A 17,104-nucleotide genomic window follows, 5' to 3' on the forward strand; every position below is an offset into this window, starting at 1 on the left:
AACATTTCCGACCACACGCGCTTTGCACGCCTTTTTTCAAATCTCATTCCCTTTTGCATTTTACATTGTTTCATACACTTGCCATACTTTTGCTTCTGTTTTTTGCCATACTTTTACAATTTTTTGCTTCAGTCTGGGTGTGTGTGTGTCCCCTTTTAGTCGCCTCTTACGACAGGCAGGGGATACCGTGGCCGTATTCTAATCCCCCCGAACCACAGGGGTCTAATCCACAATTGAACCACATAAATACATACACGAGCTGCGAATGATTGCGCTGCCAAGCATACTAAACGAATGAACTGCGCTCTACAGAAAACACGAGGAACTAAATTTCTGGTCTGTTTTACCTTTCTTTGTTCTTAGTTGAGTAAAAAATCAACTGTTGGTAAAATTTTCAACGCTCGCAATGAGAAATAGGTGAAAGCCGTGTAATTGTTAAAATTGTAACCTTTTACAACAGTGTTAATTATTATATGTTTATAGCTTCTCTAATTAGTAATAATTACACAGGTAAATTAAGAACTAAACTGACTATATAAAAGAGCTATAGCAGGATCTTCGCATTCACATGTAATCAATACATCTCGAAATTTATCTAAAATTTGCAATAATTGTGACCTACGAATATTTTCTAAATACATGATCTCTTCTAAATGGCGGTTTCCATTAAAATAACCGAGACGACAGAGTCTGTCCAGCAACTTTCTGTCATCGGAAGGAATATCATAATCTTCTGACTGATAATTGTACATTTCGTTTTCTTTACGGAAAGACATTGTTAATTCCTCTGCCATATCTACGGTGTTCCCTTTCGAAATTTCACTTAAATTCCATGCATTGTTACTGCTATGTATAATCTCGTTTACATTATGATTCATTTCATCCTTTGTATCCTTTGAACAATGTGTGCAAGATACGGGTAAATGCTTAATTTATGTATAATATTAGAAAATTTCTTTCACACTTACCAACACCCTCCCATGCACCATTGGCATATATTGTACATACGTGTGTAATTGTAACAGTAAATGATTCTTTAACAACCATATTATTATTTTCACTAATTGCGTTTGTTGTTGTAATTGATTCAAAGGATTTAATTTTTGACTTATGGATGTCGGTAATGAAAAATCACTAAGAACCTAAATCGATAAAAATTATGTTTCATATGTAATATAAATTAGATTTAAAAAAATAAGATGATGGTGACATTACACTTATTGTGTAACGATAAGTAAGGTTTTAATATGTACTTGTAAAAGGCAGAATCCTGGAAATTCTTCGGAAAATATTTCTAACAACTGATTGGTAATAATAGCATCTGGAGAAACAACGTAGACGTTACTTTCACAAAGGGGATAAATTATGGTAGCTTTGGCCCAATATACTAAATGACCAGTTAATTGAAAAACTTGTGTAAGCGTCAAATCAGAATCAGCAGCCAATGTTTGTAAATTTTTCAAAGGACTGTACATTTGAATTAAACGTTTAAGAGCCGGTGAAGAATCTATTGGAAGCGAATCCAATAAATCTGACGGTTCGATAAGCAACAATAAACCATGATAAGGTCTTAAACTATTTAAACATCTGTAATAAAATTTAATATTTAATATTTAGTTTACTACGATCATTTTTTGCGATACTAGCCTGTCTATTATTTCTGGATTAATGACGAATCCCTTTTCATGGGATTGATGAACTTTTTGTGGGAGACAGAAACGCACTTGAATCCATTTGTTGATCATAATATTAATTATACCAGAAGTACTAAGACTACTAAATACGGACTTTAAATCACGTGCAAGTGAACTTCTTTGTAATATTAATTCGTACGGTGATTCGTCACAATCGCTTTCACCTTCTGATCTAAAAAAAAAGAAAAAAAAAAATATATGTAAAACATTTGAATAATGTATAAATGACTTGAATGAATACAAATAATAGATACAAATACCTAGTAGCAATTTCATCATGAGTAGAAACCATAATTTTAATTTCTTCTGTTAAAAATCCACACCTCCTTTCTTCGTGCCTTAAAGCTATTCCAAGTCTGAAATATACAACCATTTATATTTTTTCTAGTCTTATTTTGAAACTAATAATAAGAAACAAGATAGTTTTGTTTAAATATCATTTATATATAACAAACCTTGTGCTTAAATCATAATAACATTTTACAATAGAATGACTTGCTTGAGCTTGAAGGGCAAAAACTATATTGAAAAGCATAGAAGAATTAACTTCTTTTAATCCATGAGATGGAACTAAAGTTGGATGCCCAACAAAACGTACATCATTTACTTTTAGCTCAAACTTTTGTTCGCATAATTCTGGTTTAACAGCGAATAAAGTTGATAATACTTCATCATTTACTCCGGTTAAGTTTCCATTGCTTATATTAGAAGTTGGAAAAGGTAAAGACTGTTGATAAAATTGATTAAACATTAAACAATCTTTTCGATTATTTTCATAAATTATATATACAAATTACAATTTGTATTACACTACTAAACAAAACTAACCTGTAATAGATCTTCTGTAATAGTGAGTGAATATGGATTTCTCTTTTTAGTATATTGATTAGAATCTCGTGTGTGTTTTGTTGTATGCGGATATCGGAACAAAAGTCTGTCGCCTTTACTATCGCTTTTTACAAGAATTATACTTAATGGGTTTATTTCCATAATTGTAAATATATAATTTTTATCGATGCCAGAGATTATATAAATAAAACTCTACTTTTAATAAATTACAAACCAATGAACTTTAATTGTAATTTATTTAATACGATTAGATTTATATACTATTCGTATACTATTAATGAAAACGTTTCTCTACATTTTCTCTAAACAAAAACTTTTTGACGTTCCCATCGTAATGGCGGACAAACCGGTAACCACGTGGGTTTGCGCTGCATGCTGGGTATTTAATTTTAAAGTTTTATAGCATTTGTTTCAACGTTATTTTGACACTTTTATATTGGAAAACAAAATATTTTTCATCGGAATAATTAAAACAAGGTTGCTAGATATTAATTTAATGAATATATATGACTTATATGTATAGACTTTACCACTTTGTACCGTTTAAATTGTACATACATCATTTTTATCGCAATGTTCTATTGTTCTTGAATGTGTTAATAAAGTATATTTTAATTAGTATGAAAAATAATTCCATTATTTAATCTTATTTTATTTGTTACTGCCAATACATTTTATACACGTTTAAATAAGAATAGAATAATTGATTTTATAATTTGAAAAAAAGATTAATTCATATTTCGTTGTACGTGCAATTATGCTGAATATCTTAAAGTAAGTTGTACTTGTTTTATAGATATTTCATTTGTTCAATTAAATATAATAATAATTAAATCCATCGGTAGGAGTCTGAGCACGAATAAACACAAATAAATACAGCTCGCGAAATTATCGCCGTCGCGTCGCGTCGTTCAATACAACAACGCGTGCGCTGTTCTCTTCCATACAACTCAATAGACACCCTCCTGATAATACTTCCACAGGGACGTCTTGCTTAACGGTGAGAGTCTATTTTTTTTTACTGTTATTATTGAGTGATATGTGTTTATAAATACGTAATGTGATGTAAATCATCATTTTTTAAATTCATTAATTCATTAAAACTCATTAAATATATATAGATAGTACGAAGTAAAATATTAAATCTCAAAGTGTCTTTTAAAGAAAGAAACCAAAGGTATACGTACATACATATGTACGTGGTATAATAATTGCTTAGGTACTAAATTTATATTCGGGTGTAATGTACTGATAATGCTATAAATAATTTATTTCGTGTTAACATATTTAAAAAATATATTTTAAATAAATTATGTCCTACTTGTTTGGAAATTATCTTAAAATTTTATGGACAAATACATTAACTTAAATAAGGTATGAGATTATACATTATTTATTTATTTTACTTTAATTGTAGATGAAGGATTTAGATTTAATAATGAACAATTCTGACTGTGCATCGTGTACCTTGGAACCACCGCCTGACATTCTCCACATACCACCGCCACCGTTTCCAACTGTTCTTCAACAGGGTTCCGATTTCTACTTACATGCAGATTTGTTATCATTTCTACCACATCTTAATAACAGCCCATGCAAACACTTCTGCGATCGGCGTTCCGAAGGGGTGCAATACATAGAAATGCCTCAACAAGGTTTCTTCTAATTCAATTAATTATGTTATATCAATCTCTACGCATTAATTAGACTATTAAAAAATATTACGTTTAACTTTAGGATGAAATGTTACATATTATGTTTCAAGTATTTTGTAGTTACAAAACAAAAGCGCAATATGCGATTTGTATTTTTTCGTTAGTAGCATATTAAATTTCTTGCTTCTAACTAATTGTAAGAGATTATACATAATTAAATTCTCTAATTTTAGGTACGGTGTTCGATGACACGTGGTTATTGGTTTTAATATCATCTTGTGTCGGTGTAATTTTTATCGGCATAATATTAGCAACGTTTCTCTTGAAATGCAAATTGTAAGTATAAAAAGATGTAGGAATATAAAAATCAAAGGCTTCTTGTGTCCAAGTTTAGTCACGCATTCGCGCTCACTTATTGATCGACATTGCGCGCGATATTTTAAAAATCTCTCCCGAGTGAAATACAGAAGCCTCGCAATTCCTGAGAGTTGCGTTTTCTAAATAAAATATAAATGATGTAATTGATAAAATGTACAAATAGTTCTCTAACATTGAAAGAAAAATTATTTTGTAGTAATAGAAGCGGTAAAAGCAGCGTGATTTCCATACCAAACGTAACATCCGGCATACAAACAAAAATGGGAAGAATTCAAAATGAAGCCGTACTTTATCCTTGCACGACCGATGCCATGCAAGATAGTCGTGTTATGTGGGCTACACTTACACCACGGGGTACTACAAGACACTATTTAGAGGAACATACATATGAAACAATTGGCGGCGGACAATTCCATAAACGTGCCTGTTCAACCACACCAACTGAACATGTAAAACTCAAGGCAATTTAATGATATTATGGTTATGCATTTAATAATTCCTTAACTAAGCTGTTCTCAACTTTGTCGTAAATGCGTACCGTCAGGAATATCATTAACGATAAATGTACTACATATCGCTTGTTGAGAACAGCTGTTTTAATTTATTAACAATGTACACAATTTTACTATTATTTAATTTAAAGATCGATAATAAAAGGAGTTAACAGGATTCGTTAACTCTTTCATTTTTGCAATCATTTGTGAATTATTCTGTGTTTCCTGAAATTAAAAGAAAAAGAAACAATAAAGGTGAATAAAAATTTTAAGAAAAACAAACCAACTGTACAAACAATTGATGTACATATTTTTTTACAATTGCACATTTAAAATATGCAACAATTTTAAATATTTGAAAATAGGTTGTTGATTTTCCAGACTTACGCAGATCCGCCGGTTGCTATGCCAATTCAGAATCAGCTGAAGGACGACAAAGCATTTGATAACACTGCGTTTGTAGATTACGAAGAACCTTCCTTAATAAAAAATGATTACTGTCAGCTTAATGATACTTTGGATCCAAATGAACTAGGTAATATATGTATTATTACTTATTATTGTTTTAATTAATGTACTACGCATACCTTGCTCGAAATCTCCCGGTCTGATCCATTCCACTTACGACCAATCAGACTCTCGCGTTTCTTCCAGAGATTTATTTGAATTTAATGTTACTTTAATTACAGGCATGCAGAAAGGAACATCGCGTCCCCGTGTCAGTTCACCAACGAGAATTGAACATCCAAATTTACCACCACTTAATCTTTACCCTCATAAACATTCTTTCCGCAAAAATTCTGCTATACCACAAGCTTCGGATACACTAATTAGAAATAGTATTACATCATCTACGTACATTCCTACTATATGAATTTCATCAATTTGAGTATTTCATCATACTTAAACGCTTATAGCATAAGTAACGTAACAGTAAGTTTTATATGCATTACCTACTACGTATTTACTTATTCTAAACGATTTATAAGTTAAATAAAACAAGTTAATTACATACTTTTTTTTTTTACTCATAAACTATAAATATAATAATGTGATTACTGTTATCCAAACAATATGATATACACGTGTAAAATGATAAAATATGTGTATAAAATGAATATTATAAAAAATGATAAAGCTGTTGTATTTTGACAAATCATTTATCTACGTTAAATTATAATTTTATTTATGTTATAATTAATTTTGTATTCCATATTATGTAGAAACAATTACTTGTCATACATAACAATGTTTTAGTAATACAAAATTTGCAATGTTTACAAATAAAATTTGAAGCGTTTAAAATTGAAAAATTATTGAATGTATTAAAGTTATATTTCATTTGTATATAATTTACAAGCAAACCCTTACAGAACGTTTCAACACGTTCACTATTTATATTGTACATGTTATAATAAATGTACGTACATACATATGTATACATATATAGTTTCAAATCCCTTTCAAAATACCAACAGATAATTTGTCAACTAACTTTTTCCAAATATCACATTTCTTAATTCTACTCGTTTGTATGAAAATTTCTATAAAATGTGATTTTGCAATGACAAACATCTACATTTATTAGATAACATGTACTTATCATGAAACATATATACCGCAGTTCACCAGAGTCCATAACTGCGAAAAGACCAGTTTTCGTTCTTCGCGCATCTCCAGTACGCATCTTCGCCCTGATTGGCGATACTCTCAAACGAAGTGGAAAGCGATTAGCAGAGAGCTCGCTGCGTTCCCCCACCATCTTCCAACCTGCGCGTTGCAGTTATGGACTCTGGTGAACTGCGGTATAGATATATTTATTTGTATAGCTAAATATACTTAATTAACTTAATAAAATATTCGTTCATTTGAAGTATTTAAACGAAATTAATATAGTAGACTTTATTCGTTACTAATTGTTCTTTTCAGATGGTTTTGTATGAAAAAAGTAAATAAAAAATATATTTGTTTTTAAGACAAAGTGCGTTTTGAAAAATGTTTCTCTTTCTCTTCTTAACAAGTTAGTGCTGGTTAGAGTAGGTAAGCATAGAGCATCGTTTTATCATGCACCTATAATATAATTTTTATGTTTATGTTACTATTCGCGAAGTCTTGCTAATCGTTGTGTAAGCTCATCCTGTTCTTGACTAACAGTAGATGAACCTATAGTGCTTAATTGTCCAGATGGTAATTCCATATTCAATTCTAGACTGTAAGTAATTATAAGAAAAAAAATTTATTATTGATATTATCTTATGTATTAAATTTAAATTCATTACTATGGTAGTTTCATGTATGGTAATTACATAATTTCATTATTGCAACTGTTATAGAAGAATTCTAAGGCAAATACTTACCCAGCTTCATCTGCAACTTGTTGTAATAAATTATCAACATCGTTCTGTGGGACATTTGTAGTTGTAGTTTGAGACATAGCATTTTCCATGTATGAACTCTGTACATCTAGGTCTTCAAATTGGCTTTCAAACTTATCCATTAAACCTGAGATTAAAGTTACAATACATTAACACAGATAGATTTATGTAAATGCTATAATGACAAACTTAACAAGCGTATATTATTTTATATATTGATAATAATGTATTTAAAATATTGACTTGGTTTCTATTACCAGAAATTTTTTCTAAATTCATGGATTTCATTGCTGCATCCATAGCTTTTACTACTCCGGCCATTGACTGGGTAACTTTACGTGTAGTTAAAGCTGTCTGTACCCTGCTAGCTACAGCATCAACTCTTGCACTCATACGCAAGTAGTTCAGTGCTTGATTTTTTTGACGAATAGCATTTTCTGCATGGATACGAGCACCTTCCATATTACCTTTCTGAATTGCTTTCTTTACTTTAGCCTTTTCAACCTTTTCTTCTTTTTCACATTTTTTCGAATTTCTTTCCAACTCCTTCACAGCAAACTTAAGATTAAATAAATTTTCTAAAAGCTCATTTAAGAAAATATTCTCTCCTTTATTTGTTCAAAAGTAATAGTAAAATACTTTGATTTTTCAAAATGAGTAATGACATTTGATTACATCTCATATCAAATGATTCATGTTATATTTTAAGCTACACAGATAAGTAAAATATGATACATTTTTATAAAAAGGATACTTTCCATCTGAGAGACGGACATAATTGACTGTTCGGCCCCCGTTGTGATGAAATTTAATAATAATAATAATACTGTTAAATAACAGAACCGATTTTCTTCGTTTACGAGAAAACTGACTCGTGTTAAATATTACAGTTTGATCAAATTGACTGTCGTTCAAGTTTCGGTCCAACTGGCATAATAATCACTTTCAACACAAATCTTTAACTAAATACGATTACTATTTCTGAAAATTTTAATACAATTCAAACAGTGACTACAGATCCAACAAGACTGGACATACCTTTATTACCAGAGTCATGATTTTTTAGGGTCTCGGACATCCCAGGGTAAGATTAAGTCTGCATTATCGACAAGAGGTCTGCATATAGAGGACACAGTCGATACGATAGTCGTACCCATTTTACCAGTTCCTCTCTTATCATACCTCGCCGGGGCATGCATGATGCAATTACTTTATCGGCTATAGAAATACGTTCCTAATAATGTATTACTTTAATAATTATAGCCAGTTTTAAGAAGAAATTGTCAATGAACGCTGCTTAAGAAAAAATAGATAAAATATTTTGATTACCCTGTTTACTGTAAAATAAATATATTTTCAGTATTTGGTAAAACATTCAATCTGTTAAACAATTAATTTCTTATATGCAAAGTAAAACGCTGTGAGACTAATAATGCACTGCATAGCAAATAATTAAAGTAATATTAAATAAATGGACAGATGGCTAATATTATAATTTTTTGGATGGATTTCAAAACCAAGTAATATATGTATAATTAATATAATAATTTATGTCGAAATAAATAATAACAGCTTATGAATCAAAATATCAGCAATTAGCAATTGCTGTTTAAATGTTGATTAAATAATTAATAATTAATTCAGCTCTTTGTTACAGCATCAAAGAATATTATAAAAATACTGTGATTTTGTCATGATAAATAAATAGATGTATGGTTGCATTTTTGAATTTTATACATAAGGAATTATGATACCATTAAATGTAAAGACACAGTAAAGTTTTTTTTTCTTCGCAACCTTCTTTCATATAGAAGCAAAAGGAATAAATACTATTTAGAATTTAATAATATTGTCAAATGAATAAAGTCGCTGAAGCACTGAGAATAAAAAACTAACTTGAATAATTATTTAATTATTAATTATTTATTTATGATATTAACTAATTATGTACCTAATTGACTACATATCTATGCTAAATTCGTCGAGTAATTAATTATACTGATTACTTAATAAGTTAATTTTTGAAAACTGGTAAATCGATCAATTAAAAAAATTTATTAACTTAATCGTTTAACTAATTTAAAACAGATATTATTGTTAGAGTAGTTAGAGAATTACTTTATCTATCAACTGTCATATAATGGCGAATAAATGTTTCATAAACTCAAAATGTCGAATAAATGAATTCTAAGTTTCAGCGACCAATATTATTAATGAACGTTCGTTATCATATCATTTTTGTTCTGTTGTATCACAGGATGGCATGCATTTGAATCTAACATCAAAATTGATTTGTTCTTCTGAAGGAAAAGAACCACCGTCTTCTTTTTCTACATCTTCTTCATTATCTTCATTTTGTTCAAGGTCCTCATCCTCATCTTCTTCATCTTGTTCAAGTAATTGTTTTCGAGCCATCTGAACAACCTGCCATTCTCGATAATGACTCTTTCTTTTTGCTTCGAATGCTTTTCGTTTTTCTAAAATTTCGTAAATTAATTGAAATTACCTTTGTTATTTAGTATTATAATAATTGAATAATTAATTTTTTCTTTTTTGTAGATGATTTATTTTTTGCGTATTTTGTTTTTAATATCTTTGAATCTTTCATAATAATAATAATAATATTAATAATAGTAATAATAATAATAATGATAGTAGTAGTAGTAGTACTAGTAGTAGTATTCTTTATACTAAAAATTTACCAGCCTATTATAGATATTGTTTTATTTTAAAATATAAGTATTGTAATAAGTTATATACATATATCCAAATTGTTATAAGTATGACTAAATTTGAATGACATTTCATTAATATAAAACTTAAGGTTAAACATTATAACTAATTCCCTACCTCTTTCCTCAGGTGTTTCTTTTTCTTCTTCATCTTCGCTTGATTCTTCAAATATTTTTGGTTTACTACCTCCTGCCAATCTGTAAAAGTTAAAAGATAAATTATTAGAAATTTATTTTATAACAACTTCAATTATAAAATCAAATGTAATATGTGCGTAATTTAATAATTTTATTAAAATAACAGCTCTCTTGTTTTGTTTAAAAATTTCTAAAGATCATATATTATCTTTATACATATATATATATATTGTGCAGTAATTTTCACAATTTTTAACAATATAATAACTTGTTTTATAATTCTTTTTAATAATAAAATAATAAATTTATAATAAATCTATTTTTGGAATTTGTGTATGAGAAATTTATCAACAATTGTGCCAAAATACTGAATATAATTCTATTTTTCATAAATACACGTGTACATACATGTACATGTGTTATTGCTTCTTCAACATTGTAAAATACTAATGTAATGCTGTAAGCTTTAATCAAAGCTACTCAACTATCTTTCTCTCTGTTCTTGTAATACATGCCAACTCCATTTAAGTGCTTAAATAACACATAGTAGACATGAATATTTTTCTGAAATAGGTACAGATGTAAGAGTCTTTTGGAAGATGTGTAACATCTTAAATCAGCAAAGAAGCTATGATAGGATTAGTTAAGTAAACTACATTTTTTTGTATGACGTACAGTTATGAATTTTATTAGGTTGATGCAAAATAATTGTGATTTTTATTATATATTCGATACGTAAAAATCACAATTATCTTTACACCAACCGAATATTCCATTATTTATTGTAAAAATTGTATGCCTGATTGCTGTTTTTAATCTTATATGTCAATTTAAAAAAAAAAAAAAAAAAAAAAAAATAAGGCAGTGTGTCTTTTTGTATTCCACCTATTCTTTTATTAAATGAACTTATTATTACACGTATAAAGTTTTTACTGTTTTTACTTAATTTTTAACTTATCATCGTTTTACAGCGTTGATTCAACTTTATAGATTAGATTTGTACCCTGAGGCTGAAAATACATAAAACGCTTAAATACAGGTGCATTCAATTTTGACAATTAATAACGTTTAAAAAATTATAACTATAAGTCATATGACTCTCAACTTCAGGATGTTACATACCTTCTGAAACCGTTTGTATATTTCTTGGTGTATATATTTCATAAAAATTATTTGAGTATAACATTTGTACATAATATGAACCATTTCAAAAATTGGTCCATTTACTTTGAACTTGAAAACTAAATAATATTGTGCAGAGGAACTCGAGTAGTTTTCCACACAAGTAGTTCTTTGTATGCAGAATTACTGAAAACAATAAAGGTATGTGACTCTAGGAAGCAAAAGTAGCAAATGTACATTTCAAACAAACTCTAAAACTTACCAATGAAGATTTATTCCAATAAATAAAATAAATCAACATAAAATATCTACATACATTTGTACACATTTATTATATTGTTAACATTCAATTCCAACATCAACACTTCAGCATTATGTATGTAACAATGTTAGAACCTAATGATGATGATGATGATGATGATGATGATGATGATGATGATGATGATGATGGATGATGATGATAATGATGCTGCTTCTTAGTAGTAAATAATTGTATAATTTAAATTTGATAGCTGCCATTTAAGCGAATCCTGGTATAAAATTCTAAACAAATAGTATAAATTAGAGTAACTGAAGAATTTAAGAGAAATAAAAAATAGCATGTGTACTATAGTTTTTTAGCATTGCCTCAGAAATTTAGCTATACTACATTAAAACTGATACTTTAAACCCAATGTTTGGGCACTGCATGAGCAAAATAAATGTTGATTTATTTCTTAACTTGGACATATGTATACTATTATATTACTGCACCATAAAATACATTGTAAGTTCTTAAAATCTATTATAACAATAATTATATTAATTTAATGATATAATATGAAGTATGTATGTTTATCTTTTATATTACTCAGTTTTAACTATTAAGATGTTACAATCATTATAAGGCTTAAGGTAATACAGTTTAATTACTAAATTCATTGCAAAATTATATTTCATGTAACTACATATATAATTTCTTGTTTAACTGTTTAACAATGCATCTTTTAAGTGTACTACAATTTTTTGTTTTAAATTTACTTATAAAAGAAATTTGTAACAGAGAATAAAATGTGTACGTTTAATGGAATTAACCTACACACTTACTTAGCAGCAACAGCAGTAGAATCTAATTGATCAAATTCAAATTCATTGTGCAGGCCTTCATAGTTGTATGGGGTTTTTGGTTCATCAATCTTCATGTGACCATAATCTTTTTCCGCTGGATGCAATGTTGCTATTATGTTCATCTCATCCCATTTTGTTTCTTTACTTGGTCTATAATAACAATTATAATACATTACAAACTTTAATTCAATAATAATATATACTTAGTGTACTCTAAAAATGGTTTAATACTTATAATTTTTCTTTAAATTATAATTTCTATGCAAATAAACCGATATTAATTTGTGATTATACAATATAGTAAAGTAAAAATGACATTAAAAAATCAAAGAACAATGAGTTTATTTAACCTAACCTTCAAAAATCATTTTAAAACCTATCCTATTTAAGTGATAACTGATAACTAAAGATTACTCTTTATTATACAGCTTCTTAAAATGATGAAACTTAAACTACAATTTTGATATAAGATAATTTAATGAATTTTAATCATTTTTACCTAGGTAGATCCGGATTATCGAAACTGCTAGATAATTTCAAAATTCCTTTAGTAGGTCGTTTCGAAAGATTTTCTGCCATTTTGAAAAAACTTGATTTACAATTGATAATTATAAACCATCACGAATTTATAAAGCCAATATTTCATTACAGTGTTCTGACTAAAATTAGAACAGGTTGATAATTATTTACAACTCTTGTCAATTTACCACCATAAAATTTTAAGATTTAAACACAAAATAACCAGTTATAATTGGTGCCATGTTGCACAAAACCTTATACGGTGCAAGATATTTCAGATTTTACTTTGCAATACTTTGTCATTTTTACTGTAACGTTAAAATCGATTTCTTAATAATTACTGAAATATGGAGAACAGAAGAATTATATACGTAAATATTTTTTATCTAACAACTTGTCAAATGATCTTTTAAGAAATTAAGAATCATATGTAGGTACGCAACAGAAACTTTATGTATGTATACCAATATACAGACCAGATATTAGGAATTTGATTTAGCGAGTAAAAGTAAGATTTTAATCCAATAAAACTAAATAGATTAAAAAATAAAAATAATATATATAAGTCTATATGTATACATTTGTTAGGTTTTGAATGGTATGCACAAATGTATGTGTGTATTTATGTACATATATATATACAGGATGTCTCAGAAGGAGGAATCCCTGGAGGGGAGGTTGTTGAGCTGATTCTGAACAACTTTTTCCTTTGCCGAAATATTGATTAAGGTTTCATTTTTAAGTTATTAACGAAAAACAGTGTCCAATTATAGCGCCCGTAGAACGCGGGCTGAACCGCGAGAGTATTGGTTACTGATTAATGAACAAGCGCGGCGGCAGCACGTCGGTACAATTTGCAGCTTCGTTTTTTGAGATGTAAGCCATTCAAAAATAGAATATCAACTTCCGATTACTGCCGACAACTACCTGCTCAGCTGTCAGCTGTTTAAAAGCGAAATACGCGCTTTGGAAGTTGATATTCCATTTTTCAATTCGAAAACGAAGCTTGTGATTGTTCATGGCCACGGTTCGAACGCACGCTTCATTTCGTCCCCCTTTTAGTCGCCTCTTATGACAGCCAGGCGTTACCGTCACCGTATTCTAATCTCCGAACCACAGAGATAATATATTTGTGTATATTTATACAAATAAATATTTAAAGTTCCTCACAGGAAGAAATATGCTTGTTTCGTACATTTCAGTTAAAACGCTCTTCACCATCAATGTAATGTAATGCCCTTCTATCGCTTGCTTCTCGCTTCGTGACAATAATAAAAAGGCGGGAAATCTTTGTCATAATATCGTCTTTCATAAACGTCAATATCTTTTATTGTACCAAGTATTGTAAATAAATAAGTACCATGTGTAATGTAAATATTTTATCATAAAACACTAAATAACTATGGCCGATGAAAAATTAGTAAAAACAGTACAAAGTACTTTCTCTCTGTATGGTCTTGTCCTTTCAAGGTATGTACATTTTTATATTTTAAATGTATGGTATTTATATGTACAAATTTAATTGTTCAATTTTCATAATAATAAAATACTTTAATATCTAGGAAACTTAGCATTTCTCTTGCTAAGGAACTTTTAAAGGTAGAAGAAAATGAACGCATAAGTTGGCTCACACAGATTGTGGAGAAAGTTTTAGCTGAAAATTTAGATAATCCACACATTAATGTTGATACTCTCAAATTGGCAATAGAAGAATGCGTAAGACCAGATACATTAAAATCCACGGAAACAGTGATAAATGTCATAGATTTATTTAATGCCCCAAAAATTAAATATGACTTATCTAAGAGAAAATTTGTATTGGAAACTATTAGACCAGACATATATACAGAAGCACGATATAAAACTGAAATTTTCAAAAATAGATACGAATTACTTTGGTATAGAACTTTAAGACACGATTTATTTAGTCCTCCCAAGCTTGGTGAGAAAAAAGATGATTGGATTGAATTAGTACCAATTGAACATTTGTTAAGCGAAAATAAAAGTGGAAATATTTGTGTAATGGGTCTTTTAACGCAATTAACAGAGGGTCAGTATTATTTGGAAGACCTAGGAGGAACCATTAAGATTGACTTACGGAGAGCAATATCCTTTGAAAACTTTAAAACCATAAATGTGGAAATTATCTTTAAGCATATGATATTTTTCTAACTATTATGTTCCTTAACATTTTGATACAATTTTCAGGATGGTTTAATTGTGGAAGCTTCTATGGTAATAGCTAGCGGGGATTACAGAGATGGTGTTTTATATGTGGAAGAATTAGGATTCCCACCAGCAGAATCAACTCATAATGCACGCGTTGATTTTGGTAATGCCAACACATTTGGTGGTTCCAACAAACTTTCTTTAAAGTTTTCAGAAAAATTAAAACATTACGAAGACAGCAATAAAGATGGAATGATTGTCTTTGTATCAGAAATGTGGCTAGATGACGTTGTTGTTTTACAAAAATTTAAAACTATGTTAGCAGGATACGCCGATTGTCCACCTATAGCTTTTGTATTATGCGGGCATTTTTTAAGCTTTCCAACAAGTACAACAAGCTTAGATAAATTAAAAGAAGGACTCAAAGATTTGAGCGAGATAATAAAGCAGTATCCTGGTATAAAAGAATCTTCGAAATTTATTTTTGTGCCTGCTTCAGAGGATATAGGATCAGCAAAAATCTTACCGAGATCACCACTTCCAAAATGTCTAACTGAAAATTTTAGGAAGAATATTCCTGGTGCAATATTTACTACTAATCCATGTAGAATTCAATATTGTACAAAGGAAATTGTAGTGATAAGAGAAGATATTTTAACAAAAATGTGTAGAAATACGCTTAACTTTCCACATACAGGCAACATTTATGATCATGTAAGTATCATTTATGTATGTATGTATTATCTAAAAATTTGCTTATCTAATTTTAATGTAACATTTCAGTATGCCAAATCAATTATTTGCCAATCCCATTTGACACCTCTAAGTCTTTCAATAGTACCAATATACTGGAAGCTTGATCATACTTTGCAACTATATCCAACGCCTGATCTGATTGTATCTGCTGACAAATTTGAATCATATGAAACGAAGCAATCAAATTGTCACATAATCAATCCTGGCTTATTTCCAAAGAACAATTATTCTTTCAAAGTATACATTCCAGCTCTAGATTTGATCGAACATTGCGCTATTCCAAAAGATATGAATGAGGTTTGATTACGAGCGCTGTTTAAAGGATATTCAACAATATAATTCATAAAATCTTCCGTTCCTAAACGAAGAAATTACATGCCAATTTTATACAATATTTATTTTCACATCACAATTTTCATCAGTTTTACAATACTTAAAAAATGCGTGTTCAGTTCATAACTTAATCCGCAACAATTTTTTTCTTTCTTTTTTTTCTTTTTTTTACAACTAAAGTAAGAGCATATTAAATTAAGTTCGATCATCGAAAATAGCTTAATCACTCGTTGAGGATACTGGGGTAATTTGTTGGTCCTCCGTGTCCTATAATACAGCGAAAGAGAAATTGAATAACTTACTAACGATAGTCTTATCGAACAAATAAGTAATATTATTTAACATAATACACCTCAGAAAAAAAGAACTCAACACACTCTTTTTACTTCTCTCTCAGATTTGATTAACGAAGTTATATCTCAGACTTTCTATGTGGGACACAGGAAGTACGCATTTATTTTTTGTTTGTTTTTTGCTTACTTTTGTTTTCTTACCGATTTATATAAATAGATACATACAATATTAAACACAGTGTTTCTATCTTTTTTTTCCGCAATGTACACAACAATATTACAGGTACAGACTGGGCCCCGGCATATCTCAATTCACTGCGCTGGAAGCATAAGTTAATTACTGGCCGTTCAATCAAACATCAATGATTATAACTTCGTAGAACAACGTGTAACACATGAGATGCGATAATAAAATTATGACAATACAATTTGCGAGTCGTTACAATCTCCTGCAGTAACAATACCCCAGCTATACACCGAAGTCAAAGGG

The 17,104-nt window shown here is 29.2% G+C and overlaps 5 protein-coding genes across 9 annotated transcripts; 2 read left to right on the forward strand and 3 right to left on the reverse strand.

The window, feature by feature from the left end:
• Positions 1–78: 78 nt before the first annotated feature.
• Positions 79–2,903, reverse strand: Nprl3 (GATOR complex protein Nprl3). The gene is made up of 7 exons (XM_034336989.2): positions 2,523–2,903; positions 2,150–2,421; positions 1,955–2,050; positions 1,648–1,866; positions 1,254–1,587; positions 969–1,142; positions 79–893 (listed from the first exon to the last, which is right to left on the reverse strand). The coding sequence occupies exons 1-7, from the start codon at positions 2,682–2,684 to the stop codon at positions 516–518; spliced, it is 1,635 nt and encodes a 544-aa protein (XP_034192880.1). The 5' UTR covers positions 2,685–2,903; the 3' UTR covers positions 79–515.
• Positions 2,904–3,364: 461 nt separating this feature from the next.
• LOC117610068 (uncharacterized) lies at positions 3,365–6,152 on the forward strand. Of its 4 annotated transcripts, none has more exons than XM_034337000.2 (6): positions 3,365–3,543; positions 3,961–4,198; positions 4,432–4,534; positions 4,773–5,037; positions 5,452–5,605; positions 5,760–6,152. In XM_034337000.2, the coding sequence occupies exons 2-6, from the start codon at positions 3,961–3,963 to the stop codon at positions 5,942–5,944; spliced, it is 945 nt and encodes a 314-aa protein (XP_034192891.2). In that variant the 5' UTR covers positions 3,365–3,543; the 3' UTR covers positions 5,945–6,152. The 4 variants fall into 4 exon arrangements, with proteins under 4 accessions (XP_034192891.2, XP_034192893.2, XP_034192890.2 ...); XM_034337002.2 differs by lacking the exon at positions 3,365–3,543 and adding an exon at positions 3,550–3,738; XM_034336999.2 differs by lacking the exon at positions 3,365–3,543 and adding an exon at positions 3,550–3,762 and having other exon boundaries at positions 5,760–6,151.
• Positions 6,153–6,330: 178 nt separating this feature from the next.
• Positions 6,331–8,627, reverse strand: Chmp1 (charged multivesicular body protein 1). Of its 2 annotated transcripts, XM_034336975.2 has the most exons (5): positions 8,484–8,627; positions 8,200–8,426; positions 7,703–8,023; positions 7,428–7,572; positions 6,332–7,280 (listed from the first exon to the last, which is right to left on the reverse strand). In XM_034336975.2, exons 2-5 carry the CDS (start codon positions 8,219–8,221, stop codon positions 7,169–7,171), a joined length of 600 nt encoding a protein of 199 aa, XP_034192866.1. In that variant the 5' UTR covers positions 8,222–8,426; positions 8,484–8,627; the 3' UTR covers positions 6,332–7,168. The 2 variants fall into 2 exon arrangements, with proteins under 2 accessions (XP_034192865.1, XP_034192866.1); XM_034336974.2 differs by lacking the exon at positions 8,484–8,627 and having other exon boundaries at positions 6,331–7,280; positions 8,200–8,317.
• Positions 8,628–9,483: 856 nt separating this feature from the next.
• On the reverse strand, positions 9,484–13,383 carry LOC117610052 (protein phosphatase inhibitor 2). The gene is made up of 4 exons (XM_034336976.2): positions 13,044–13,383; positions 12,524–12,694; positions 10,296–10,375; positions 9,484–9,922 (listed from the first exon to the last, which is right to left on the reverse strand). The coding sequence occupies exons 1-4, from the start codon at positions 13,121–13,123 to the stop codon at positions 9,678–9,680; spliced, it is 576 nt and encodes a 191-aa protein (XP_034192867.1). The 5' UTR covers positions 13,124–13,383; the 3' UTR covers positions 9,484–9,677.
• A 581-nt stretch (positions 13,384–13,964) lies between these two features.
• Positions 13,965–16,889, forward strand: DNApol-epsilon58 (DNA polymerase epsilon subunit 2). Its single transcript, XM_034336965.2, has 4 exons — positions 13,965–14,533; positions 14,626–15,169; positions 15,263–15,946; positions 16,016–16,889. Exons 1-4 carry the CDS (start codon positions 14,466–14,468, stop codon positions 16,289–16,291), a joined length of 1,572 nt encoding a protein of 523 aa, XP_034192856.2. The 5' UTR covers positions 13,965–14,465; the 3' UTR covers positions 16,292–16,889.
• The last annotated feature ends 215 nt before the right edge of the window (positions 16,890–17,104 follow it).

The sequence above is a fragment of the Osmia lignaria genome, chromosome 12 (genome assembly GCF_051020975.1).
Source record: "Osmia lignaria lignaria isolate PbOS001 chromosome 12, iyOsmLign1, whole genome shotgun sequence".
Lineage (NCBI taxonomy): Eukaryota > Metazoa > Arthropoda > Insecta > Hymenoptera > Megachilidae > Osmia > Osmia lignaria.

Excerpts from the sequence above, each read along its gene's own strand:
- Nprl3 (XM_034336989.2), bottom strand. The coding sequence starts at position 2,684 with ATGGAAATAAACCCATTAAGTATAATTCTTGTAAAAAGCGATAGTAAA. Across the intron at positions 2,051-2,149 it reads TATTATGATTTAAGCACAAG|ACTTGGAATAGCTTTAAGGC; the intron begins GTTTGTTATATA and ends TGTATATTTCAG. Across the intron at positions 1,143-1,253 it reads CAGGATTCTGCCTTTTACAA|GTTCTTAGTGATTTTTCATT; the intron begins GTACATATTAAA and ends TTATCGATTTAG.
- LOC117610068 (XM_034337000.2), top strand. The coding sequence starts at position 3,961 with ATGAAGGATTTAGATTTAATAATGAACAATTCTGACTGTGCATCGTGT. Across the intron at positions 4,199-4,431 it reads CATAGAAATGCCTCAACAAG|GTACGGTGTTCGATGACACG; the intron begins GTTTCTTCTAAT and ends CTCTAATTTTAG. Across the intron at positions 5,606-5,759 it reads TTTGGATCCAAATGAACTAG|GCATGCAGAAAGGAACATCG; the intron begins GTAATATATGTA and ends CTTTAATTACAG.
- Chmp1 (XM_034336974.2), bottom strand. The coding sequence starts at position 8,221 with ATGTCCGTCTCTCAGATGGAAA. Across the intron at positions 7,573-7,702 it reads GAATTTAGAAAAAATTTCTG|GTTTAATGGATAAGTTTGAA; the intron begins GTAATAGAAACC and ends CTTTAATCTCAG. Across the intron at positions 7,281-7,427 it reads CAAGTTGCAGATGAAGCTGG|TCTAGAATTGAATATGGAAT; the intron begins GTAAGTATTTGC and ends AATTACTTACAG.
- LOC117610052 (XM_034336976.2), bottom strand. The coding sequence starts at position 13,123 with ATGGCAGAAAATCTTTCGAAACGACCTACTAAAGGAATTTTGAAATTA. Across the intron at positions 10,376-12,523 it reads TCTACTGCTGTTGCTGCTAA|ATTGGCAGGAGGTAGTAAAC; the intron begins GTAAGTGTGTAG and ends TAACTTTTACAG. Across the intron at positions 9,923-10,295 it reads AGAAACACCTGAGGAAAGAG|AAAAACGAAAAGCATTCGAA; the intron begins GTAGGGAATTAG and ends ACGAAATTTTAG.
- DNApol-epsilon58 (XM_034336965.2), top strand. The coding sequence starts at position 14,466 with ATGGCCGATGAAAAATTAGTAAAAACAGTACAAAGTACTTTCTCTCTG. Across the intron at positions 15,170-15,262 it reads AGATTGACTTACGGAGAGCA|AATTTTCAGGATGGTTTAAT; the intron begins ATATCCTTTGAA and ends ACATTTTGATAC. Across the intron at positions 15,947-16,015 it reads CAGGCAACATTTATGATCAT|TATGCCAAATCAATTATTTG; the intron begins GTAAGTATCATT and ends GTAACATTTCAG.